This window comes from Enhydra lutris, unplaced genomic scaffold (genome assembly GCF_002288905.1).
Source record: "Enhydra lutris kenyoni isolate GAN:26980312 unplaced genomic scaffold, ASM228890v2 scaffoldscaffold24, whole genome shotgun sequence".
Lineage (NCBI taxonomy): Eukaryota > Metazoa > Chordata > Mammalia > Carnivora > Mustelidae > Enhydra > Enhydra lutris.
Window position 1 is genome coordinate 25,489,833 of NW_019154108.1, and position 27,992 is coordinate 25,517,824.

The following is a 27,992-nucleotide window of genomic DNA, read 5'->3' on the forward strand; positions in this document are numbered from 1 at the left end:
TGGGCCACAAAGAGGCAGGAATGGTGCCAGTTTTCCACTGTTTCATCTTTCACTGAGATAATCTCTGTAAATCACACACATGTGCAACATGTAGAATAAAAACTGCAAAAAAAGCTGATGGAAAATGAATAATCAAAGATTATCAATGGTCTGAGGTTTATTTATACACAGTTGGCTCAACAGTGTACAGCTAAAAATATGCTATACCTCGTGATTTTCATTCTCCATATCAACAAACTAAGACTTTAGGGCACTCTTACTTGCTTGAGGTCCTAGTAGCAGAAGGGAGTTTGGATTTGTGAATTCCAACTGGGGCTCCTTCCCTTATGTCCCACTGCCTAGAAGATGCCGAAAGCTTAGTTGGGACAGTCGCATTCTAGATGGAACACATACTGTTGGTGCCTAATTGCTGGGAGGAGGGCCAGGTCATAGGCAAGAGGCAGGTTGGTGATTGGATGTGGGAGTGCAAGCTTTTAATCCGATTGCCTCTGTTTTCTCAATTCTGTAGGATGCACAGCGTTAGCCGAGGGTAAGGATGGGGGAGGAGGTGTTGGAGGTTTTGAGGAGAAAGAAGAAGCTTTGAAATAGGATCTTAGAGAGTGGGAGAGTGAACAGACAAAGGAAAACGTAGTGTGATGTAGGTGGTATTCAGAGACCACTCAAGGTCAGTGGTGTGGGATTTAAGACAAGACCAGTCAGTGTGGTTGCCAACTGCATCATGAGTAGAAGGACAAAATTGGAGCCACGGGGTCGTTGAATGTAACCAGTGCTGGGGTGTCTTAGACACTCAAGTATGGTGAAGCGGAGGAGGGGCGAGAGAGCTGAGGTTACACGAAAGGGTGTGAATTTATGGGCCACAGAATTTAATCTAAGGTAGGAGTGGAGAGAATGCATGAGGTTGGTGAAGGTCAATATAATGGTGGTTGGATAAATGGATTTCAAGTCTCAGGAGGGTAGAAAATTCTGGTGTTAGGAGGTATGATCCGGGAAGGTAGGAGGTGGTGGTCAGGTATTAGGGTTCTTGAAACTATGACCAGGGAAGGGTTGCGTAGGTTGGTAGTCTGGGCTTTACCGTGAGTGTGGGGGGCGGAGGACAGGGTCATTTAAGAAAAGTCAAGGTGCTGAACGGTTTGAGAATTGAAAGGATCATCTTAATGGCTACTGAAGTCAACAAAAATCAAGGAGGAGTGTCAGAGAGGACAGTGAGCCAGACTCTGAAGTGTGGGGGGAAGTTGGGGGCGGGTGGTGTTAACATGAGTGGGGCCAGTGGATAGAATGCGCTGATGGCAGGAATTAATGACCTTGGCCAAGGGCACAGGGTTAATCAGTAGTAGAGCCGGGTTTTAAACCTACTCCGTCTGCCGCCAGAGCCACACTCTTGGCTACTTTGCTACTTACTGACAAATATGGTATTCTGCTGCATTAGAAACTTCCAAATAATAGATGTTAAATAATGAATAAAGTCACGTCAATATTTCATTTGTCTTTACATGAGATTTACGTGCTTAAACATAACATGAGTTTGTAAAACACACCATGGTCATCATGGTTGGTTTGTTTTTGAGAGAGAGGAGGGGCGGGGCAGAGGGAAAGAGAATCTCAAGCAGGCTCCATGCCCAGTACAGAACCCAGGCAGGGCTCGATCTCACAACCTTGAGATCATGACTTGTGCCGAAATCAAGAGTCAGACACTTACTGGACGACACCACCCAGACACCCCCATCACGGTTTATTTATTTTTATTTTTTTTTAAATAATTTTTTTTTAATTTATTTATTTGACAGACAGAGATCACAAGCAGGCAGAGAGGCAGGCGGAGAGAGAGGAGGAAGCAGGCTCCCTGCCGAGCAGAGAGCCCGATGCGGGGCTCGATCCCAGGACCCTGAGATCATGACCTAAGCCGAAGGCAGCGGCTTAACCCACTGAGCCACCCAGGCGCCCCTATTTTTATTTTTAAAAGATTTTATTTACTTATTTGACACAGATTGAGAGAGTACAAGCAAGGGGAGCAGCAGGCAGAGGGAAAGGGAGAAGCAGGCTCCCTGCAGAATATGGAGCCCGACATGAGGCTCCATCCCACAACCCCGGGATCATGACCTGAGCTGAAGTCAGGCACTCAACTGACTTAGCCACCTAGGCATCCTGTGGTTTATTTTTTAAAAATGTACTGTTAGCAATGCACTTTTCTGGTCATCCCATGGTAATGTTAGTTGTAATGACATTAATTAGTATTGGTTGACTCTGTTCTGTGGGGCAGGCGCTGGGCTAGTGTAAACACGTTCGTTTATATACAAGTCTAGATACTATTTTCTCCCCATTTCACAGATGACGATCCTGAGGCTGAGAGAAAGGAAGCACTTTGCCTGACATTGCAGGCTATGGTGGACTGTGTCCTCTGGGACTCGGACCCGGGTCTGGCCTCATTTGTCACGTAGTCTAGGGCTCTGTGACGGTGCTACACTGGACAGTGAGGGGAGAGCAGAAAGGATGGCTCAGCTCTTTATATCTGATGAGGGGAATAGCAACTGAATATATAATAAATCGATTTGATGTATAGGTTTGATAAAGGAAAGTGTGCTTTATATAACAAGGGACATAACCTAGCCTTGGAGCCCTAGGGAAGGTCTATTTTGAGAGGTGATTTTTAAGCCAGACTTGAGAGAATAGTCTAAGTTATCATGTTGGTGGGAGGGAGAGAAATTTCAGGTAAAGGAACATCTGGGGCACCTGGTGGCATATTTGGTTAAGCGTCTGACTCTTGGTTTTGGCTCAGGTCATGATCTCAGGGTAGTGAGATCGAGCCCTGCATAGGGCTCTGTGCTCAGCTGAAGACTGCTGGAGGTTCTCTCCCTTTCCTTCTGCCCCTCCGCCCACTCCCACTCTCTCTAGTTCTAATATAAATAAATTTTTAAAATCTTTATTTTTTTAAAAGATTTTATTTATTTTTGGGGGGCACTTGGCTGGCTCAGTGGGTTAAAGCCTCTGCCTTCAGCTCAGGTCATGGTCCCAGGGTCCTGGGATCGAGCCCCTCCTCTCTCTTGGCCTGTCTCTCTGCCTACTTGTGGTCCCTGTCTGTCAAATAAATAAATAAAATATTTAAAGATTTTATTTATTTTTAGAGAGAGAGACAAAGCATAAGCAGGGGGAGCCCCAGAGGGAGAGGGAGAAGGAGACTCTCTGCTGAGCAGAGAGCCCGATGTGGGGCTCGATCCCAGGACCCGGCCGCACATGACCTGAGCTGAAGGCAGACGCTTGACCAACTGAGTCATCCAGGTGCCCCTTAAAATCTTTATAAAAAAAGGAAGGAAAAGAAACAACATCGGCAAGGGTCCCCAGGCCCTAAGACATCCTATAGGAACATCAGGCCTCATTATCCTTATTATTTAACTTCCGACAAAGCCTGAGGTTTAGCAGATAATCTAGGCTTCTGTCATTCCAGTACTTAACTTCTCCCAGAACTGGTCCTGATTGTGAAGACGGTAGCACGCAGTAATCTCCCCTTCTTATCTTTAGGATAAATGGAGGCATAGAAAGTTTCAGCCAACAGCGTAGCTGGATAAGTCATTTTTACATTTTTCTCTTCACCTTTTTTTCCTGAATATCTTGCAAACTACCTTTCTCCAGAAGCATTTTTTAATGAACCTCTGTTCTTCCTTTGTTGCACTGTTCCTGCTTGCAAATGCGTTTACCGAGCTAAGGAAAGGAACATTTGCTCAAAAGCTGTCACATTACATATGGATATCGTATTCTCAACCAGGACCCCATAGTGTAGCTCTGGCTGGGCTGAAACTTCACAGACTCTGCTTCCACTGGAAACTTAGTTGAATGTGGGCCAGAGGCAAACTTCAAAGGATGTGCTTTTATTTAACTGTGGATAGATTATTTTCATTTCTAAAATGCTCTCTTTAGCGACAGGTAGAGACATATATAAGTTCAAAAGAAGCTCTTGGTTTCTGTAAGCCCATCACAATGTGCCTTACTCATCAATGCATCAGAACATCTCTCTCTCCACACTGAAGTGTAAACACACACCCCCCCACACATGTATGTGTTCTCTCTGCTCTCTCTATCCCCTCTGCCCCTTCCTCCCTCTCCCTCCCTCCCTCCTATTTATCTATCCATCTATCTAGCTATCTCTATTTCCCTTCTCCTTCCCAGGTGATGAGGCTTGAGTTCTCCACAAGGAAGCCCAACACCAGACATGCTGACCAAATGCTTTCAAGCTCCATTTCTAGGTGCCACTGTTAGGTAGAAAGCAGCGCTTAATCCAAAAGCCAGCTTTGAAACACTCCGGACCACCAGGTCTCTCCCTGCCCTACAAGAGCTAGTGTGAAGGGACCGTCCAGTCATGCTGACCATACAGAATGTTCACTCACTCACTTATGTCTCGGTTCCCTGGTGGAAGAAATGCCCAAAGACCCAGGCAGCTCAAGTCAAGGCCACGGTCAACTTCTGGCCCAGCCCAACACCAAGACCAAAGGGGAAAAGCCCATGATGGCGGATGTGTCCTGGGAAAGAAGAGGAAAGCCTGAGGAGAGAAGCTGAAAGTCTGGGAGTTGCCCGTGCTGAGGAAAGATTCTGTGTAAACTGTGGGTATAGTGTGAGATGGGGAGAGAGGAAAAGGCAAGGCAAAGACGACTAACCATTCTCAGCATCCCCAGTTTGCCTGTGTGTCCCACTTGCTGCCATGTCTCCGTTACTACGGGGCTTGTCTGCGGTAGGGGTGATGCTCTCGCTTGAGGTCATGGGTCCCACCCAGTTGTCATGCTGGCCTGTGATTTCCCCAGAATCCAGGACATCTGTAGCTGCCCCCATGGGGCAGTCCTCGGAGTCTTGATTGGTCAGAATGAAGAAATTAACCAACAAATAAACTCTGTTCTGACTTCTGATGCTGCTAATGTTCCTCAGTGAAGAAGCTGTGACTGGCGTGCCCAGCACAGGACAGAATATTGGAGGCCACGCATCCAAGTTGGAGTCAAGAGATTGATGTTTCCTTGCAGCTGTGGGGTTCAGCCTCATGCCCCACACCCGGCCCGATGCCATCCTTGAACAACTCCACAGCCTCGCGCTCTCTCCACAGAACTCATATTGGCACAGCCTGCTCAGGGATGCCCCCCACTTCTGATGGAGGCCACACTCTTGCCCCCCACAAGCAGATAAGAAGCTGAGGTGGAAATTATTATTCTCTTTGACACTCATTCCCCACCCCCAGCTTGAGCCCCAAAACCCAAATGGGAGTTGCTTCTCCTTAGATGCCTCTTTCCTTCCCCAGCCCCAGAGTTGGTTCTGGTGGTTTCTCTGACTCAGGGCATGTCAAGCAGTTCCTCCATGAGCTACGTTTTCCAAATGAGGAAGGGGCGCATCCCTTCTGTGGTCTGAACCTATAAAGACATGAGCCACAGCCGAAGGGGGCCACGTCTCCTCCATGTGCTTTAGCCATTCTGATGGAATAAAACCTAAAGGGTGAGAAACAAAGCAAAGAGAGGAGAGGGACCCTTGGAGGGCCGTGGTTCCCACGCACCCCCATGGCAACATCCATTTCAGCGTGGATGTAGGACTCAGTGATGGGCTTCTGACTTGGACCTCTGCCCAGATGGCCCTGATACGGAAGCCTTTGCTCTGTCTGGTGGTCATGGATAACTCAGCTCCCAAGAATTTTTGGTGCTGTTAGGTCCTGCCCTTTATTGTGTTACCCCTGCGTTTTCCCATGTGGCCCCCTGTAGCTCACGTGCACCCGGCTCACTGCCGCCCGTTCCAGGCACCCCCGCCCCCCGGCTGCCCAGCATCCAGGATGAACACTGTACCACTGCGCTACCATCTAGCTTCCCTCCTGGAACTCCATTCCTCTTCCCATTTACTCGTTCTTTTCTGTTTGCCTGGACTTTATGGGTTTCTTCAGAAAGACTGTAGGTGCCTTTGAGGTCAAGAATCTTTCTATCCCAACTCCGGTTGCCTAGTAGCACAGTTCACACACAACAGGCCCTCCGTAAACATTTGCTAACTAACTCGAACAGGAATCCCCATCTCTTGGATGGATCACCCTTGACTGGTGGGAAGAAAATGAATAGATTCTCTTTTATTCCCTTGCTAGAGTGGTTGGCAACGCTCACCATTTCACAGGTTGCTCTGACCCCCTCTCTGTGTATTGAATATCCATACTGTATCATCACTGTCCTGTGAAGTGACGGCTGGGTGGGCGGTGTGGGGGGAAGGTGGAGTGTTGGTGTTCCCACGTTCATCATGACCTCCTCTCCAGGCAGCTCTCATATGTGTACAATCTGAGTTAAAGCCTGGTGTTGCCATCGCATTTGGACCACAGGCCAGACACCTCTTCCTTTATAAAAATTAGGGAATCTCCTTACTATAGTGTTCGTATTTGATTTGGGTAACTGATAAATTTAACTTTTTTAGCCAATGCTTGTAGGACACTCCCTAAATGTCAGACACTGTTCTGAACACTTAAGCTATATTAAATTGTTCCTCCTCATGACAACCTGGCCAAGCAGATAGAATTGTTATCATCAACCTCATTTTGCAGGTGAGGAAACAGGGACACAATGATTAAGGGACTTGCTCAAGATCACACTGTGATTGGTGGCGAAGCTGGAACTGGAAATAGGCAGGCTGGCTCCGGAACCTATGTCCTGATTTCTGTGCCCTGCTGCTTCTCATTGTGATTTGGGCAAGGTCTACCGTGCACATCTGTGCCCTTGGAATTTGAGTTGTCTTTCTCCATCTCCAGGCCCCTCGAGAACAGGAGGGCACTTTGGTCTGACCTACCTAGCAACATGCTGGTGTGTGCTTAATCAGTGGGCTCATTGATTTATTACCTGTGGCTTGAATACAGGTTTATTTATGTCAATTACCAATGGCTTGAATACAGGTTTATTTATGTTATTCTATGCAGTTAATTGTTCACATTGTAATTAACACCAGTCCTAAAATTTGGCTCCTCAAAATATATTTTCAAACAACCTAGGAACCAAGCCAAGAATTAACTCTAATTACACATTGTACCAGTTTTTGAGTGTCGGAGATGACTCGAAGGCAAAATGTGTGTATTTAAAACTATTAAGCTGATAGTAAATAAAATGTGATTTTGCCCAACAGAGAGATAAAGGTACACATCCCTCTTTTTCTGTTGCCCTTTCTAGGTGTCAAGGATCATGTGGGACTTTTTTTTCCCCCATAACTTCTAGACTTTTTCTTGAATTAATACATAATTTTTAGCTGCCCGTAAGCCACCACTTGCTGTTCAGCAAAAAAGAATCCTATTCAAACCCCTCTCTGTGGGTTCACCTCCAATAAAGAGAATAAACACGGAAAACACATGGGGGAGAGCTGTTTATTTGATGCAGGGGTTATTCATAATATAGTGTGGGGTACTTTTTGGAACCAATTCTAGTTGCTTCAGGGTATTTCTAAATTGAATTCCAGGAATAAAGTGTTTATAAATAGTAAGCATTAAAAAAAAGAATGCTTTCATCCCAGGCACTTCCTTCTATAGTCTTAATGGCTTCCCTTGCATCTGTTAACTCTTTTGGCTAGTTAATTGGTTAACTAGTTGAGTTAAGTTGGCGGTGCTCAACCCTATCATACCCATATTAAATTTTTTAACCCCATTTATAATCCTTACATGAAATTCATAAATAATAAAATCTACATATGCAAAATTTCAACTATAAATATAATGCCTTAACAGTGATTAAAGGAGAAATAAAAAGAACATAATTGGTAATGATAGACTAACCATTTTAATGTGTAAGTACTGTGGTAGTATTGCGATAGAAGAAATAATAAAGTCGACAGACATTTCCCCCTGATGTTGATTTACCGTAATGTAACATGTAGAGTAGTATATGATATACAATATATGTAAGAGCGATCTAGACTGATTCAGATGTGCCGTATTGATGACTCAAAGATCATGAACAGCATCGTGGACAATGCTATCGTTTTCCAAACTTACCAACAACTCTTGGTAAAATTTCTAATGATGTATCATCTTCCCTCGATGTACATGGTAGTTATGCAATGGAAGAATGTGTCATACGTTAAAACAGTACAAACTGCTTTGTGCTTATATGTAAACGGAGTTAGCATCTTGGCTCAGGTTTTCACCTATGTAAATGTGTAGCGAGACATTCAGTAGTTTGCAGGACATATGGAAATGCCTTGTTGTGCAGAGCTATCCTAAGCACTGTACTCTTCTAGCCTTTCTAGCCCGGCGCTCTAAATGCCAGCCGTGTCCTCCAAGCATTGTGTTATTGAAGAGCAACCATGAATGTCCCCAAATGCACTCTACTGGGTGATATCACCCACACAGATAACTACAAGGTTAGTTCCCAACATTAGCCCCGGGATCATGATTATGTCAATTTATTCTGCTGACTCTTTCTGGTTCTTGAAAACCAAAGGCATGTCTACAGGAAAATCCTTAATACTTGGGTCAGTTTTGAGACTGAGTTCCATGGGGACAAGGGCTCAGTTTAGGACGTACAGTATCTAGTACCCAACACAATCCCAGGCTTCACTAAGCCTAACTCAAATGAGTATTTTTTGTTTTAGACATTTGGGTTAGTCAACAGATATCTACTGTTTAAGTGAAATAGTTTTGTTACTTTCAAGTACAGGTGACAAAACCTAGAAGCTCACAAGGGAGACTTGTAGTTAAGAGTTATTTAAAAACACCATTTCAATTGTTTCTGCTTGAATGAATTACATAAAAATGTTTGAAAACATCTGGAACCTGTCAAAGACCCAGAATTGTCATGTCATTTTGAGTAGGGAAGGGGCACAGGTTGAGGACCCTGTGTGAGCTGTGGCTTTGGCCTAAGAGGTTGGCTTAATCTTCACAGTGGTCTGGAGGCAGCTGTTATTAACCCTATTTTTTTTTTTTTTTTTTTTTTTTTACCAAGGAGGAAATTAGATTCAACAAATGCTGTGGGAAACAAATAAGCTACCCACAGCAAGCCAGTGGGTCAACAGCAGAACAGGGTTTGAACCCAGAACTGTCTGATTCCAGAGGTTTCGTCTTTCCCAAGAAATCATGCTGCTCCTCTTTATTTTAAGTGAGGCAGAGCTAAGTGTCTGTCTGTCCTGTCTACATCAGAAGGGCCATGAATTACAGCTACACGAGGTCCACCTGAACATAATTTTGCTCTCTGTGTACTAGTGTTTGTCATGTCAATTACAGCTCACTTTCCTAGTGGTTTGGTGACTTTTACCTCGATCCTGCTCTCAGTCTGGTTCCAGCATTCAGGATCTTGTGTGAGCTCCCACCAACGGGAGTCTGGAGAGCAGGGATGAGGTCCTCTCCGTTTCTGGGTCTCCAGGAACCAGCACAGTGCCTCTCGCACAAAGCAGATGTTTTCCAAGGGTATTTGTGGAGTTGATTGTAATTGAATGATTTTTCTCCTTTTAGGCCTTGGCCTTACACAATATTTCAGCGGGGCTTTGACCTGGTTTTGGGAGAACAGCCTTCTGATAAAATATTCAGGTAAGTGGCTGTCGAGGGACTTGCTTATGTATGTCTACAAGCCCCATCCATGTCCCACTTCCCAGTAAACTTTCTCTCCTAGAGACAAAGGTATAACTGGAGAACCACGTTTAGCAGTTCTGCTCTCCTCATAACAAGAACACCGGCCCCACACTCTTGCCTGGTGACACCATGGGGAAGTTGGAGAGCAGACAACTCTGGGACCTGGTTTCCTTCCTTGCCTGCTCTGTGAATCCTGGTAATCTACTTAACCCCTTGAAGCCTCCAGTTTCGGCATTTGCTAAGTGGGGCTACGTCACATGCTTGGTTCTATTCCTATGGGGAATATATGAGGTCATGCAGGGAAAGCCCCTGGCACCGAAATTGGCACAGAGCAGGCAATTAATGTCAGTTTCTGCTTCTCCATTTTGCATCTAATTTGCACCTTTTTCATAAAATCTTGCTCAAAATGAATTTGTCCCACCCCTGCCGCCTCCTTTTCTCAGCTCTACTTCATTATTATCTTCTTCTCTCTACCACCCTCCTAATCAAATTGGATGTGTCTGGTCCCTCCCAAATTTCTGCCAACACACCTGGAATAGCACAGGCTGGAAAAGTGGACAAGCAGAGGAAGGATCTGGGTGCCGCCACGAACTATTGGATTTTTCACAAAGTTTCATTCATGCCAGGCTTTAGCTAGAACATGTTTATTGCCAGACTAAGATCTTATCATCCATTTATTCTTTCAATCTACCCATCACTCAGGGAACGTGCGGCTCGATGTGCTTCCACTGACTACCAGCCAAGTGGCAGGAATGGGGAGCAGTGTGGGACTGATGGAAAACTTGTTCCCTTTCCCCACTCTCCTATAATGTGCCGAGTCTCATGTATTCACTTCTCCCTTTCCAGAGTCTTCCCCATACCCTCCCTGTCAGCCAGTCCTGGCCTAGGTGTTCCCTTTGCTCCTGCATTTGCCCCCTAGAGCCGGCTCCTGTGGCCCAGCTTCTCCTGCCCCTCCTCCCTGCTGGCTCCAGACGGACCGGGTTTGGCCCCTGCAGTGTTCTCTGAAGGCATGCTCTGAGCAAGAGCACAGATATACAGAATCGCTTCCTCTCAGGGCCTCCCCTTGCCTTCTTCCCTCCTGAGTGTCTCTCCTCGGGGAGGCGGAGTCACCTTGATGGCCTTGGCCACAGGCTGCTCTGGAGGATTTGTGCTACACAAGATGTCAGCTGTATTCCGTACACTACGACTTGGGCATTTCAACTTTCCAACAATGAATTATCATTTGGCTGACTTTTTTCTCTCTTTCTCCGCTGCTGGTCTGTGAGGACCTTCGAAGGGTGATAAAGATAAGGCAGATGGAGAGAGCCTTGTGGAGTTTGGCTGATTAATGTGGATAAGTTTCCTCTCCCCTAAAAGTCAGAAACTAGCACTTTGAAAAACAGGGGCCTTAATGAAATTGCTGTTAGAGCAGAACCTGCCCACGAACTGTGTTTCCATCCCCACAAGCACCATTTATTCTTTTCAAGTTTGTTAGCTGCCAACTGGATGTGATACCCAGGCACTACCGAGGGGTCATTTGCATGGCTTGACCTTTTCAGTCAACGATTTCAGGAGCCAGTGGGGTAATCAATCATGTTGCTCCCCAATGTGACAATAACTAGTCTCTCCGACAAACACCACGGGTCGTGATTTATCTATGATAGGTATTAGGAACTTTAATCAAAACCACTCTGGGATCTGAGTAAACTGACTGCTAGTGGCTATTCTAGAAAATTCTCTGACCTGGTCGGTGACCGTAATCTCTTAAAGAAGCTAAGGACTATTTACTTGTCATTCTGCTCACCTCTGATTTAGTGTCCTGATGAATTCCAAGCCACTGCACATTTCTGATATTTGAGTCTTTCCGCTGGTGAATGTCAGTGTACAACTCTGTATTAAGTGCTGCTCTTCTCCCTTGGAACCTTCCGTTCTTAGTCACATCTGTTCCCTACCTGATCCACTTCCCAGCAACTTGAACATTTCCTACTCGGCACTGAATATATACTCTTCTCCTAATATAAACACTACCCATTTTCATGGTCTAGCCCACTCCAAGAAACTGGTTTAGATGCTGTAGATTGACTAAACAAATATGGCCAACATAGTCCCTGACCTTAGGAAGTTTACAGTCTCATCCAAGAATTGTTCTCCAACCCTGGTCCTCCAGGAGAATCCCAGTGGGCTTCAGAAATGACCAGGGATCTCACCTGGCACAAACGAATTAACTGAAAAGTTCTGAGACGTGGGGCCGGCCCACGAGTGTTCTTTCAAAGCATCATGGTAATTCTGATCTCTACCCAGGACTGAGAAGCGCTGCTCTCAATTTTCTCCAACCCACAATGACTTTTCCCTTTCCAATACCTGTAATGTACAGACTGTAATATTTAATTGTCAGTTATTTTATCTCATGTTTATTTTTATTTGCCTATTTATTTCCCCAGTGAAATTCTTGTCTTCCTGAAGGGAAGGGTAGTACCCTGTACGGCTTTCAATATTTAACATCAACACACGACTGGGAACACAGTCGATCTCCAACAAGTATCTGTCGTTGATCCTCTCAGGTGTTTCCTAAGGACTTGAAACCAAATTAATAAAAGACCTTGATACCCAACCTCACCTTGGTAATCTGCAATCCCAAAGAAACTGGGAAGGGCCCAGGCTAGACTCAAAGACTTCTCAGCAAACCCCGTGTATCCCAGAGATGCCCTTTCCGTTGTGGCTAGGATCATGCCATTCCACTAGATCCTCTAGTGAAAGGGCTGCTGCAGACCAGATTTCTCTCTCAGAGACCATCCTTTCCACATGTGTACCTGTGTCACCGGGAACATTCATCCTGGACTGGCCTGCTTTGGGGAAGAGTGGAGATGCCAGGCCAAAAGCTCTTCCTCTAGTTCCTCACATTCTCTTTGATGCCAAGCTGTGGTGAGCATACGGGCTTATTCCGTCTGGTGCTCTCCGGCAAGTGCTGGCCTCTGAGCAGAAGTTTAAAGCTGGTTCAACAGTGTCGTGTGCACGACTCAGGCTACAGCTGAGCCATCAAGTGTGGTGGTCACCACCAGCTGTCACGAGAGAAGACCCAACTTGGGAAAGCATTCCAGATGCTCTCCCAATTTCTCTTTGGTGGCTTTTTGAAATCATTCCTGCCAAATCTGTATGAATGAGGGGCAGATGAGATTTCAGGACACAGCTTTTTCTCTGACAGTTATTCTATATTTGGTTTTTGGAGTTACTCAGTAAATTTTGCAAAGAAAAGAAAACTTTAGAATTTCATAGGCATGAGCCAGTATGGGCTGGAAAGCTGCTGGGAGCCTTACTTGAGTATCACAAACCCCCATCTTTCCCACTTACAGAGAGGTGACCTTGGGGAGGTTGCTGAGGTCCTTACAATCTTAGTTGACTAATCCATAAAATGGAGCCAAGCGGCCGACCTCAGAGGACTCTTGTGGGGATAAACGGGGCAGCTCTACGGAGCACCTGCCAGGTTGAGAGTTCTCAAGTGAGGCTGGTCTCAGCCACACCTGACTGCTTCCTCTGTGTGTTTCACCTTGACCCCACCAGCGACTGAAGAGCACACTGTTTCTCCTTGTTAACATGGCCCAGTGTTGTGTCTCGGAAACCACTGGGCACTTTTTGAGTCCCTCACGATGTGAAACCCAGATCCTTCTCGACCATTAAATCCATTCAAACCCAGAGATTAACCCGTGTTCTGCTCTAAATGAAGGATAATCTTCACCATCACTTCTACCTTTAAATTTGAAAATGAAGGTTATATTCTCCTGTAGCCTGTGCAAACTAGAGAACATAACTAAATCTCCTTATTGATCAGTCAATAAATATTTACGGAGTGACCCCCACCTTGGACCCATAACTCATGTTAAGCAGTGGGAAAACAAAGATGCCATCCAAGAGAACACATTCTTCTGAGGGGTGACAGACCCAAGAAAAGGTGGGCACAATTCAACATATCCAGTGCAGCCCGGGGCCATGTGTGCACACAAAGGAGCGTGAGCGTCCCTTGGCTCAGCCTGAGGTTGAGCCTGAAGATCCTGGAGGGATTTCTGGAAGGGGTGAGAATTTTAACTGCGTCTTAAAATGACTGGCATCCAGCAAAGAAGAAAGGGAAGCAAATTCAGAACGGATTATCAAGAGGAAAAGCCAAGAGGTGAGAAAACGAAGGTGACTTTAGGAAGGAACTATAGTCAGCTTGCACTGTAGAGGCACGAAGTATGAGGCAGGGTTTGGTGTAAGGAGAAGCTGAGGAAGTGCTTGGGAGTGGCATCTTTGGAGCTGTGAACTTCCCTCTTTGGGTCTTAGATGCATTGAGCGGTTTTAGCTGGAGAAAAAGGTGGTTTCCTCTTCCCTTTGAATTGTTGCCGCACACAGAGGTAGAGAAAGCTGAAATGGCATGGGACATGGGAACGTTTAGGAAACGCCTGAAATGACCAGCAACAGATATTTATTGGAGATCTCCTGTGTTCCCAATTGTGTGTTAGATGTTAAATATTTAAAGCCATAAATGGAGGGACATGGGACTCTCTTCCAAAAGGAAAATTAACCATCAGAAATTTGCTAGAAATGCCAACTGTTTCCTAGAATTTGTTTCATAAATTATAAGCTACAGGTCCCAGATTTGTTGCTCTGCATCCGTGCAAACTTATAATTTTATAACCAAAATAGAAAACAAAAATTCACCTCTGTGTCCAAATAAACAAATAGACGGCTTCCTCCTGGTACCATTCAAACTTGCGTATGTTCTCGCGGAAACAGTAGGTTATTTGTAATATCAGTGGTGCCCTCAGCCCAGCCTGTCTATTATAAGGTTGCCCTCAAGAATGTCCATCCTGAAATGCTGTGTCAGCACGACTGCTCACGTGTTGTTACCTTCGACCCACTTCCTCCCTGAGGTGCAAATTCTGGGCACTTTGGGACAATCACATGCCCTGAATTGGCTCCTTAATCTTGCCAGGTGAGGGAGGGTGTGTGTGTGTGTGTGTGTGTGTGTGTGTGTGTGTGTGTGTGTGTGAAAGGGCGGGCATGTCTTCAGTTTTGGCAGGTGTACTCTTCTGTCCCCTACTGATGGGTCTCCCTCACCTGGTGCAGAAGCCTCCCTACATCCCTGCACAGACCTAGCCCCAACTATTGCCTTCTGTCCCCAGGGGTGGGAAGAACTGGGGGCTTCCTTCAGAGCAAAGAGGCCTCACTGATATTTCAGTGCTGCTTAATATGGAGATTTTCCCTGCAGGTCAGAGAAGTAGGGGGCCATCTCCCAAATCCGGGCCATCGCCCACTTGCTCAGTGGTTTTACTTCTCCCCTGGGCACCTGCCTTCTCTTCTTTCAGCCGTGCTAGCTCCTAGGGCTGTCATTCAGGGAGTGGGTGAAAATCTCACAAGCGTTGGTCATGGGTATCTCTGCGGCCAGCATTCCAGAGCGCTACATTTCTCATAAAAGATCTCATGCCCTCTGTCTGGTTTCCTAGCCTCTCCGGCAACCCCAGGGAGTGGAGAAGGGAGTGGGTGGGTTAAGGGGGAGATAAGAGCAGGATTCTGAAGTAGTACTTGGTGACTGGCATGCTGATGAAGCCAGGGCTCGGTTCTTTTTAATTGTACGCATTCTTCAATTGTTCCTCCCTCCACATTAAAGTTGGAAGGGGCCGCAGACTGCCTCAGCCTTGTGATATCCCACCCACACTGGCTTTTATCCCATAGACTATTTTTGACTGTGAACACAGAGTATGTGAATGCCTTTGAAATAGAATGAATGAATAAATAAACAAATAATCTTTCATGGTTTCTTTAAGCTCTTCCTTGAAATGCTGATTGATTCTTTTATTCCTTTTAGCCCCTATTATAAGAATTAAGAAAAAAAAAAAAAACCCACAACCTCCCGTGTCTCTGGAGGTTTACTTGCCATTAGCTGAGGGTGTGGGTAGGAGTGCAGAAAATATATCCAGGCTTGTTCTGTTCATCCTCTTCTCTCCCTGGGGCTCCTGGCTTCGGTTGTTTATGTATGCATCATACAATAACCAGAAGATGGGAGCTCCCCACCCCCTTTCCCTTGGTGGGGTTTCTCCAGGCGCAGAGAGAAGCCATCACTACCATGGTGAGTGTGCCATTCGAGGGATGGGGATGGTGGGAGGCCCGCCTGTCTCTTCAATTCAAATGCTTCCAATTATATCTGATTTAGGATTGAGGAAGCCCAGCTTCCCATCTGAAGGAAACTGGAATTGGATTTCTTAGGGTTTGTTAAAAACCACCTCCACTGGTGAGCCCGTGCCATCAACAGCTCCCCCAGCGGGCCGGGCAGGTACACAAGAGTAGGCCTCTGGGCCTCCCTCGGAATCAGTCGTCTTGTCCATGGAATGGTGGTCAGCTCCCTTTTCTGCAGAGGCGGCGAGGGCTCAGCAGGGAGCCCCTGACAGCAGAAGGCCAGGTCCTCCAACAGGGTGCCGGTCCCCCAGCCGTAACCCCCTGGTGTTGGGTGTCGCTGCAGATTCACCTACACCCTCGGGGAGGGCATGTGGCTGCCCTTGAGCAAGAGCTTTGTGATCCCGCCCACTGAACTAGCCATTAACCCTTCCGCGAAGTGTAAGACGGACATGACCGTGATGGAGGACGCTGTGGAGGTCAGGTGCGTCTGGGCCCGGGGTGCCGAGGCCGCATGTGGCGTGGGGGTCTGAGTGAGGAACCACCTGAAGGCCCAAGGAGCTCGGGAAGGAATCACAACGAGCTCAAAGGGGAGGTTTGCAGGCTGCTTCAGATTCCTAGTTCGCCGTGCCAGGATCTACTCTATCTGGGTCAATATTGCACACCCCAAGGTTCCTGCTTTGGGAGAGGACATAAAATTAGAGTTTGTAAGCACTTCCCACATCCCCTAAGGACTGACAGGCAATAAAATGTTAATTTCCTTGCCCAAGTTTAGACCTCCTTCTTTGACCAGGCATTACAGCCTTGGCTCATTTCCCAGATATGGAGAATGTCCATAATTTGTTAGTTCAAGGCTCAGAGTGTGGCTGATCTTTACTTCTTGGGAGCGAGAGCGAGACGTGACATGGTGGACTAGACAGGAACTTGGAATGTGATGCTACTTGTTGCGCCCGAAGTCCCCTTGACTCCTTCCCCCTCCCCTCCGTGTCTCCCCACAGAGAGGAGCTGATGACCTCGTCCTCCTTTGACAGCCTGGAGGTTCTGCTGGATTCCTTTGGGCCAGTGCGCGACTGCAGCAAGGATAACGGGGGCTGCAGTAAGAACTTCCGCTGCATCTCAGACCGCAAGCTGGACTCCACGGGCTGCGTGGTACGTCCGCCCCATCGGTGGGGGTGGGGGTGGGGAGACGGGGGGCGGGGAGCACAGGGTGAGACATAATACCAATACACAGATGGAAATACACTGTGAATAAAAGAGAAGGAGCCTCACTGGCTCAGTCGGTAGAGCATGCCCCTTTGATCTCGGGGTCGTGAGTTCGAGCCCCATATTGGGTGTAGAGGTTATTTAAAAATAAAATCTCTAAAAAGAGAGAGAGAAAGTAAAAAATGATCCCTCTCCAGTTGTCACCACTGTCTAATCTAAATTACGAATTTTTTCAGGGCACGTGGGTGGCTCAGTCGGTTAAGTGGCTGACTTTCGTTATGCGCTCAGGTCATGATCTCAGGGTTGTGATCAGCCCTCTGCATTGGGCATGGAGCCTGCTTAAGATTCTCTCTCTCTCTCTCTCTCTCCTCCTCTGTCCCTCTCCCCACCTCCCTCCCTAAAATAAATAAATAAATAGATAGAAAATAAGGGGCCCCAGGTGGCTCAGTTGGTTAAGCGTCTGCCTTCGGCTCAGGTCATGATCTCAGGGTCCTGGGATCAAGCCCCCCGTCTGGATCCCTGCTCAGTGGGGAGTCTGCTTCTCCCTCCCCGCCCCTCCCCCTACTTTTGTGCATGCTCCCCCACCCCCAGTAAATAAATAAAATCGTAATAAATAAATAAACAAATATGAATTTTTTCTTAACAGAGATGAGAAGCTAATCACCAGTCAGTTAATCAAGAAATATTTATGGAGCACCTAACGCGTGTCCTGTCACTATCCTAGGGAAATTTCATGAATTATATAGCAGGATTCTTTGTTTCCAGTGTTACAGCCTCATTGGTGAGGGATGCCCCCAGACAATTCAAGAAGTAATTAACTGCTGAATAGTATGACACGGACTCTGATAGGAATTCGACTATATTGCCTGCAACAGGGAATTCTACCTTTGGGTCGAGTCACTGTAGTAGATTTGGGGAGAAACCTACCTAAGGCCAGAATGATGGAAGAAGGAAGTTACTCCAGGAATGGAAGAGAAAAATAAAAATATGTCTCCTTTGAGACCCTGGCCATGAACTCTGACTTGCTGAAGGTGGTTTTCTACTTTGTTAGCAGCTATGGGAACTTTGGCTACGTGTAAGATATGTGATGCTAGGACCTAGGAAGGCCAATTGGTTGAGAGTATGCTAAGGTCGCTCCTGCACCATGGATGAGGAGTAACCAAATCCCGCAGGTTAAGGGAGACAGGAGTGGATGACGTCATCAGCTGCCCGTGCCTTTCTGTTGGCAAGTTTTGTGTCCCTCAACACCATAGTTTGTCACCAGCCCTCCCTTCTTTTAAGGGCAGAATGATGCAATCCTCACAGAAAGGCGAGGACAAAGAAGGAAGACAGCAAACCCAGACATCAAGTGGGCATCAAGGAGGTGGTTCATTGAGACGCGTGGTTCTGCAGTGTTTCTGGGGAAGGGCCATGAGCCTCCTCCCGTTTCCCAGGTGTGACAGCTGTGCTCTGGTACGGGGACCCCGAGCAGGGCAAGCTGTGAGGAGGCTGGGCCAGTCCATCTTTCACACACCCCCTTCCCGGTCTCTGAGCACCTGCTCTGTCCCTGGAGCTGTGCTCCATCAAAGATGGATGAGTGCCTGGGTCTGGGGTGGGGCGGGGGGACTCTCTCAGCCTCCCCAGACATTCACAGATCCGGCAGCTGCCGACAGGAGCTTGATTTATCTGAGGAAGGAAGGAAAGTGAAGGAAAGAATAGGCAGAGTGCAGAGGGGCAGGTAGGCGGAGACCTGGCTGGTCCATCAAAGGAAGGGAAAGCAGAACAGAGGACCATCAGAAAAGGACAAAGAAAAACATTCTGTAGGTTCTGTCTTCCAGAAGCAGCCAGGAGGTAAGGTGACGTCCCACAGCGCTCCCCTCCCTTTGGCCGGTCCACTTTCAGATGTCTTAAACAAGTAGCTTCCCGACCTCGTCCCTCAGGAGACAATTTCACTGGCTAATGGAGCCTCCAGCTGAGACACATTTTACCCCTCCTGTTCATCCTGCATTTCTTCATTCAGATTTCAACCTTTCATTCCTCGCTACTCTCTCAGGTCATTCCGAGTACTGAAACACTGCGTGTGCACATGCGTGGATCCCGCCCCCGCATCCTGGCCGGTCCTGGATGAATTTGAACGTGCTCACGCTTTCATACGCTCTCTGTCTCCTCCCACCTCCCTGCCCCATTCCCGAGCCCGGGAGGGTTGCCTGTCAAGTGCCTTCTGTCGGTGATCCTAGCCCCTTTTACTTGGCATGTCGCCTTGCCGGCATATTTTTGTACTTTTAGCACTGTAATCTGTGAGACAGAGCGAGCAGGAATAGTTCCGATGAATATGCATTTGCAATAAGGCCGCTGCATTTTAGAATCGGAGACGCTGCAGAACGTTACCCAGCTAGACTGGTGCTTGGGGTTAGCATAATAACACTGTGAGGTCACTGGTCCACAGTGGCGGCTGGAGGAAGGAGGGGACCATTCAGCTGATGTTTCTCCTTGACCATAAAGCCTGTGATTCCTGAGACAGGAGGACTGATAGTGGAGAGCTGATGTGCCACGTTCCGACCCTTGGGGTCATCTTGAGAAGCAGATCGGGGACCTCATGCTGAGCTGAGCTGGACAGGACAGTCCCAGAGCCCTGCTGCATTAGCACAGCGGTCCCGGGTGCTCTGGAGGTGGACCAGGGACAGCCAAGGACCTGGCACCAAACTGGTGTCTGGGAGAATTGGGCTACGGTGGAAACCTTGATCTTCAGTTAGTTCTCTGGGTGCTGAACTGAAAGCCTTCTCAGGAAAGGTGTATTTTCATGAAAGGAGAAAGAAATGAGAACTCAGAACCCCCTGGCCTTTAAGGAACCTGGGAAAGCAGCAGAGATGTGGGACAAGAGGAAGCACCCGCGTGTTTTCTGGATGGGACGCCAGCCAGACAGGTGGGGCTGGCGAGCCCTGGCTGCTCAATCTTCATTCTTTCTAGGAAGGCAGGACACGTTTCTCGGTTATGCATGGACTCCCACAGGGTTAATTGCTACCCAGTTAATTGCCCTATTGTTTATGTTGTCTCTGAGGACAGGAAACAAATGCCCGTGAAAGGCACAGACCTGTTGAAGCCACAGTCGCTCTGTCCTAAAGCAGACCACTCTCTCAGAGCAGGGATTGTCGAAAATTTGGGAGGGTTTCCAGAGCAGAGGTCAGCCGCCCACTGCTGCTAACTTGGGTCTTGCTTCTACCCATTGTCCTTACTGTGCCAGGATGGGAGTAGGAGGCCCTCCCTGGAGAGCGCAGAAGCAGGAGTTCTGCGTTCTGTGAAGTTCCCTACGGTCCTGCAGCGTTACCGCGTTAGTGTCCTGTTGCTGCTGTAACAAATGACCATGGGTTTTTCGTGGCTTCAAACAATGCTCATGTATTACCTTACAGCTCTGTAGGTGAGACTCCAACACGGGTGGGGGTGGGGGGCATTATTCCTTTCTGGAGGCTCCAGGGGAGAATCCATTGCCTTGTCTTTTCTAGCTTCTAGAGTCTGCCCTCAGGTTTTGGCTCATGGTCCCCTTCTCGCATCTTTAAAACCAGCTCCATTGCATTTTTCTGGCCATTCTTCTGTGGTTCATGCTCTCTGATCTTCTACTCTCCTCATCCACTTTTAAGGACTCTTGTGATGATGTTGGGTCCCCCTGGATAATCCAGGATAATCTCCCCATCTCAACCTGAATTGCCAAGCCCCTTCTGTCATGTAAGGTGACATGTTCATGGGCTCCGGAGGTCATATTGTTGACATCTTTGGGGACCACAAGTGGGAGATGGCAGTGGGGTTGGAACAGACTTGGTAGACAGGACGCTAGTCCCCACTCCCAGCTTGTACCAGGGCACCCTGATTCTCATCAAGCCTATACCTATTGAGGTTTAAGTTAAAACTTAGAAAGTTCAAAAGTTATTTCCAATGCTATCAAATAATGGAAAGCCCATGCTCTATTGCTCCTTCCTTGTCTTCACACTCATCCTGAAAGTGGCCAAAAGTTGCCTCTGCTTTGTGCGCTCTCTGTGTGTGCTTAGGTGAGCAGACCATGGCCTTGGAAGGCAAGAGGTCGGCTGTCCCGCTTTCTCATGTAATGAACACGTGACCTTTCCTGCCAGAGCATTACGCTCTAATGAGCTTTGAATTACCCAGTGACCCTGCTGCCCTTCTGTCCACATGCTGTCCACAATGGTTTCCCATGAAATGTGTCATTTCACCTCTACTGGAGCGCATATGTGCAGAGACTGTTAGAGAAGACAGTATCTCTTTCTCTCTGTAGGACAGTAAGCAGAAGCATATGCCTCAGAGGCGTTCAGAGAAATGGGGGCAGGAAGCTGAAACATAAATTTAATTTCATCAAACTTTCCCCTTGGGAAGCTTGTGTGCCAGAGCCCATCAGAAAGTCAGGGAAGTCATTATTTGTAGCAGGGAGATCACCATGTAGTGAAAGCGAGCTTGTTTTGTGTAAGCGTTGTGGTTGACTGTCTTAACGAATCATCCTGGTGAGGCAAGTCTGGCTCAGCTGCAGGAAGGTGTCCCTCTTCTTCCAGGAGCCCCAAACATGCTCATTGTCCATCACTCATATTCATCTGCCAACAGGGCGTCCGCCTCGTAATCTGGAACAGAAGGGTGTGTGTCTCAGGCTTAGTGAGATTTGACTAGACTCCCAAGTAATCAATCAACCCAAAATCATTGATAGCAAGAGGGGAGAGACAGTGAAGAAAAGGAGTTGAATGGGGGGAAATCATTTTAATCTCATTAGCCAATGATGCCTTAGCCCAGTAATAAGTCAAGAAGCCATGAGTGTCTCATGAAAGATGATTAACCTTGTGTATTTTAGGGGTCAGTAAAATATGAGCTCATTTATTAGACCTTCCTGATGGGGGAGGATTGTTGCCATAAATGGAGTGTTCTTTTTAAGCCTGGAGTTTATAAAGGCTCTGGGACTGTGAAATGTAACCTATTCGAAGAGGGGTTAATGTATGACCTTGGGGCTCAATCCTGAGCAAACAGTTCTCTTTTAAGGAACAAGTAAAGAGATTATCCACAAGCCAGGAGATGAGAATGGCCAACATTTGCAAAGAGAAAATGCCAGCTCCTCCTGGAGATAGGATTTCTCTCCTGACAACTGGTCTCTGGCCGCAAATACTTCTAAGAAGAAGGCATGGTTTGGAGCCTGTGGTTTTCTTTTGTATTTAGATTCAGGTTTTGAGGAGGCCAGAATGTGAACACAACAGTACAAGGAACATGTAGGCGAAAACAAAAACAAACCTACACTGTGGGAAACTTGATTGATCAGACCCCTTGGAGAATGGGAGTACTAGTTGAACCAGGGTTGAGAAGAAAACTATTTTTCGGTTGCAGCCTTCTTTTTCCTGGAAATCTTTCAAAAATATTTTTCTCTGAACTGCAGACCAAGTAAGTTATAGTGCAGTGAAGATAATTACGTCTTTTTCAGTGATTAAGGAGCTTGTCTTGTCTTCAGGGTCACCGCTCTGGACATTTAGAGTGTTTTTGCCTTATAAATATATGTGTCCCTAATATAGTGTGTATGTGTGTGTGTGTGTGAGAGAGAGAGAGAGACATGGGGGAGTGAGAGAGACACAGAAAGAAAGAAAGAGAAATAGAGAATATTAGGCTAACCTACAAATTCATAATTGAGCCCAGAATGTACTCGGAGCTCCTCAAAACAATCAACCAACCAACCAGTCTACAGGATTGCTTTACCTGTTGGCATATTGAATGAACTCTATTTCCTTAAGGATTCCAGTGAATCCACATTTTCTCACATTTGAGAAGCAGCACAGCAGAGGAGGAGAGACAGACGTGAGTTTTGGGGTCCAAGAGACCTAGGTCTAAAATCAGATTCTGCCATTTCCCCCCTCTGTGACTTTAAACCAGTTACTACTTAATCTGAGTTTATTCCTCTGTAAAACGAGGTGAAAAAAGTCCATCTGTATCTTTGCCATGGACAATAACACACATAGTTTGTCCCGCACATAGAATGGTTTCGTTCCTGACAGTGGTTATAATTATTCTAGCTTTGCTTGTAAGAACAACCACCCAATCAATCAATCAATCAATCAATAAAGTGTCTTGGGCAAGGCCGCTAACCCTTTTCTTTCCAGATCTCTTAAGAGAGTGTAAATGCCAGGTGGTCCAATTTGGCATAGCAGTGGGCATCTACACATCAGAGCCAGGCAAGAGGCGGCTATGCCAAGCTTTAGAATTCTGGAACAAAGCCCTCCTGGGTTTTATTTGGTGAAGTCTTTGTCAGAAGTCATGCTTGATGGAGCATTGTGGGAAAAAAGCAGGTGGCTAGGAAGATGGGCGTCCCTGCTGGGGTGCGGGCCAAGGCCAGGGTTGAAACCACGTGAAGTGGGAGGACTGGCGTCGTCTCTACTTTGATGGCTTTTCTCAAGCTTCATAGAAGGGAAGAAAGAAAAACAACTCGTGGCAACCAGGGCAGCCCATTTAATTCCAATCAAACTTCCACTTCCATGCCTGGGCAGCCGCACAGTGGTGAAGCCAGCTCCCTTCTGGTGGCACATCTGGCCGACCAGCTGGATGGCCAAGGAAGTGGATGGGTGGGGGCGGTAACAAAACGTGGGAGGCCAGCCTCCGCCACCTCATTTGCTTGTTTACCATCATCTGGAACATCTGGGTTTGCACCGCAGGGGGCAGCCCTTGGAAGCGACTTTATATGCCCTCACCTTCCAGCCTTCCAGCTGGCTTCCTGCAGAGGAAGGGGACAGAGCAGTCTGGGAGGCTGGCAGGCCCACAGAGGGGCCATTTGTTTGGGAAATTGCAGAATTAGTGTCATCAAGCAGTGCACATCCTGCTGTGATCTTGGGGGGGAGGGGAGGTGGCTTTTCTGGGGCACACCTGTGGCAGCTCCAGGCTACTGGAGCCAAGACGCTTGGCAGTTGCCAGGCTGTGGAGTGGGGGAGGGGAGGGGAAAGGGGGAGAGGGGGAAGTGGAGGGGGGAGGGACACCCAGTTCCACCAAGTCTTGAATGTTGTTTTTGGTTTGGTTTTGGCTTGGGTGGGGGGAGTGTTAATGAGCTGACAGTGTGTGGATAGAGCATAGTCATTAAAAGCAGGTCAGATCTAGACAGACCCCCAGCTCTGCCCCATACTAGCTGCTTGACCCTGGGCAAGTCACTAGCCCTCTTGCAGCCTGTGTAGAAGGACCAGCTGTAGCACAGATGTAAGGATCCACTGACCAGACAGAAGAAGCAAGAAGGCAAAGAATATTCTTTGACTTACTTGGTGTGACTCCAGTGCAGGGAATTCGTGCAGTAATTGGCAGTGTTAGTGGTTCCCACAGTTATAAAATGAGGCTAATACAGGGTGCCACGTGCGTGATGCCCAGCTCCTACTAAGTGCTCAGTGAACAGTGGCTGTCATGTGAGAGGCTGATCGTGATGTAAGCTAGTGACGGGCCAGCCCGTTCATGAACGCAGCCAGCCTGCCAGGTCTTGGGTGTGGTCCTATTGTGATCAGCAGGGGGACTCCCACAAAGTTATGTTTTCGGGGCTGCTGTTGCTTTACGTCACTTGGGGCTGAGCATACCCCATACGGTAGGGGATGTTGCAAAGGCTGAAAGAGTAGGATGGATGAGTTTGACGCAGGGCAGGATGGGGGCTGTAGAAGTGCTCCCCCTGTTCACCAAGCCCCTTTGTCTTCCCTGGATTCTGGCTGACATCTCTTCCTGGATCATCTTCTTTGCTGGCACTCCTGAGTAGTTTACTAAGGACATAGCAATGCAGAGAAACAAATCCTTTCACAATAAGAGTGTCCAGGACACTGGGATAAACCCAAACCCAAGCACAGCACCCACGGTGCTCATGTAGCAGATACCTTATCTTGCATCTTCTGCGGGGCGTCCTCGAGGCGGGGAGGTCATGAGTATGGCCACTTCTACCAGGAGAGCAGGCAAACCCCCACATCAGGTCATAGAGGAAGTCTTCCTCCTTCCAGCTGGAAGCCCTGGCTCTGTCCATTCCTGAACCCTGTTGGCTGTCTAGTACCAATGTTGGCAACGTGTTTGAGGTTAAAAGAAAAGTCCTATTAATATTAAGTGCAAACAGCAACACTCCCTCCCTCTACTCCAAAGAAGTCTCTGTTAATGCTGTTCAATTCTGGCCCACCACCTCCACCCAGTTGGGAAGCCAGCACACCTCCCTCTGTGTTGCTGTGACTTTCCCTTCCAGCCTGTTTGGAGGCAGTGGCTTTAACGCAAATGCATGTGCTCTGTGCCCAGAGAGAAGGGAGATGTCAAAAAGGTCACTTTTCAAGGGAGCCCAGCATAGTGGGAAATTCGTGCATTAGTTGTCAATGTTAATGTTTTCAAGGCTGAATGCTAAAAATAGGCGTCAGTGGTTACGGTTCCCCGAGAACCCAGTCCCTTGATTCACCTCCCTGCGTGGATGCTTTTTGATTGTGCCAGTGCCCGTCCGGACTGAGCCCCATGAAGGACAGCTCTGGCTGCTATGACCGCCACATTGGGGTGGACTGCTCAGATGGCTTCAATGGCGGCTGTGAGCAGCTGTGTCTCCAGCAGATGGCGCCCTTCCCGGACGACCCCACCTTGTACAACATCCTCATGTTCTGTGGGTGAGTTGAGCTGCCCATGAGGCCAACCAGCTTTCTGGGGTGCTGAACATTCAGTGTTAAAACCACAAGAGGAAATCTAAAAGAACCAGTCACCCTAAGCCAACCCTGAGGCTCTGAGGAAAGATCCTGCGGGGCTGGAAGAGCCCCACTTTTAAAATCAGAGTTGGGAGGACCTACAGGGAAAGGCTAGCCCTGTCCCCGTGGGAGAGGAACCTGACCACAGTCATTGCCTGCATACACCAGAACTTTCCAGACTGTTCTGTGGAACTATATTATTTTGTCTTCTGATGACAGGATTCCGTGGTCCAAAGACTCGCAGAAGGATTGTATAAAAACTAATTAATTATCAAAGAAGGGGAGGGGGAAATCTTTGAAGGAGTGCAAACATCATTGAATTCTACCCCTGAGCCTTCAGGGGCACCCTCCCACAGACATGCTAATTCTTCAGTGCAGTTCCTCCACAGGGGGGGTTAAATAGCTCCCTCAAGACTGGGAGATGGTAAGTGGAAAGATTAGGATTAGTATTCAGGCACTCTCTGGTTTTTAAAAAAAAATCTGTGATTCCCTCAAAATTTAAATTTATACCTCTGACTAGAATTCTATTTAAAGACCGTTTCATGTTATATTTACAAAGTAAATAGCAGTTTGGCCCATCCTTATACTCTTATAGTTTGCTTGTCTGTCCTTCCCTCCCCTTCCCTTCTGCTCTCTCCCACTCCTTCCCGGCCTCCATTCCCCCACTTCTGTCTTCCTGCCTGTCAGGGAAGGCACATACTTTATGCTCTACACCATTTCAGCCTCTGGGCAGCACAGATCAATGACGTGCAGTTCTCGCCCTCAAGGATCTCCTACTCTAAGAAGCTTGCAATGAAAATCCATGTTTATAATAATACAGTTCTGCTACTTTAGCTCTGTCGCTAAAATCCAGTGCCTACCCAATAATCATTACAAGAAAATTGAGTGGAGGGGTAATGTTATTTTACTGTATTTCGTGGTATTTTATTTCTTTTCAGTTGGCAGTTTTTACCTTCACTTTCTTATAAGATCCCGGTCCATTAATGAAAGCTTGATCTAAATTTGAACATCTCTGTGATGTTACCATGGTTGACTCACTTCAATTAATAGAGATAAATTCCTAAATTCTTTATTTACCGTACATCTGAGCACCTGGTCTGTGCAGAGAATCTAGTTAGGTGTTAGATACAGGAGACACAGCAGGATACGAGCCTGTCATCTGCCCTCAAAGGAGTTTACAGTGGATCACACATAGGAACATCAAGAAGAAGGTGGGTGTGGGGCAGTGTGGAAGGGGGGTGTGGTCAGGACGCTCAGGAGGGACTGAGAGGGAATCAGCCAGCTTCACAGTTCTTTCCAGAAACAGTAAGTTTGGCTCTGGAAAGGAGCCACTTCACTATCTCCTTCCAGACTGAGGCTGGTGTCACAGAGTCCTTTGTGGGTCTCGCGTGACATCTGTGGTCTGCACAAATTAGGTAGGTTCCTCACTGGACTTTCTTTCTTATTTCAGTTGGAATTCAGTATGAGTGGGAATTTAGCACCCTCCAAGCCACTGTAGATAGCCTGCCAAAAGAGTTCCTTCCCATTTTTATGTAAAGCCTAAATCACTTGCACTTATAATTCAAGAGTTCTAGTCATGCCTGTTAACACAAATACGTAAGTGGTAAATGGGGGAATACAAACAGTTGAAGTTTCGGGAACATGGACCTCATTTGTCCCTCTGCTGGTAATGACGATAGGATTTGATGAGTATTTGCTGTTTGCGGGGGACGCTGTGAGTTCCCTAAGTTCGTTGTCTCACAGGAGCTTCTCAACAACTCTGCAAAGCAGCTCCCTGCCCCCAACCTTTTACAGATGTGGTAACTGAAACTCAGTGAGTTTCATCAGCTGACCCGAGGTCCCCCAGTAAAGGGCAACATCACTGCTTCTCACCACTTAACACTATGATCATTTATTTGTTCCTTCTTATAGAAGAGAGGTCTTTATTTTGTTAGAACAATTACGGTGGATAGTAATGAACGATGTGTTTTAATGTCACAAGCATCTATAAATTCTAAATCTGGTATAGTTTAAGGAGACACCCACATGAAATTAATATGCTTTTTAAATGACAGGTTTCTCAAAGTAGTTCTTGAACTAACAAATTATATTCTTCTCTATATAACTACAGATAAGGTCCAATTAATAACTTATGGGTCATTGAGCCATGTTTACCAACATCAGCATTGCTCTTCCATTAGAGTAACTGTACATGCATAATGGGGAGGGACGCCAAGGAGGTGTTCACACAGCGTGCCCTAGTGTCTGTTTAGTTCAGGAAGGCTATTCTGAATGGAGGGGGAGTTAAAACGGGATGATCTTGTTCTTGGATATACTCAAAGAGAACACAGTCAGAAGATGATCAATCTTTCTAATTTCTTAGTTACTTGTCATAGGACAGGATTAGAAGGTTATTAATTTCTTAAGCACAGTGTCATTCCTCTTACTGCCTAATTACCCTCCAAACAAAT

At 47.1% G+C, this 27,992-nt stretch overlaps 1 protein-coding gene across 6 annotated transcripts in view; it reads left to right on the plus strand.

Moving 5' to 3' along the window:
- LOC111150676 (astrotactin 1) overlaps window positions 1-27,992 on the plus strand; it is a 320,695-nt gene that overhangs the window by 199,498 nt on the left and 93,205 nt on the right. For all 6 annotated transcript variants that reach the window (XR_002640811.1, XM_022508208.1, XM_022508210.1 and 3 more), the window contains 4 exons: window positions 9,425-9,499; window positions 16,011-16,148; window positions 16,663-16,813; window positions 25,301-25,467. Coding sequence is in view for 5 of the 6 variants with exons in the window: in XM_022508208.1 (XP_022363916.1) it covers window positions 9,425-9,499; window positions 16,011-16,148; window positions 16,663-16,813; window positions 25,301-25,467 (531 nt within the window). In the remaining variant the exon portion in view is untranslated. The remainder of the gene's footprint in view (window positions 1-9,424; window positions 9,500-16,010; window positions 16,149-16,662; window positions 16,814-25,300; window positions 25,468-27,992) is intronic.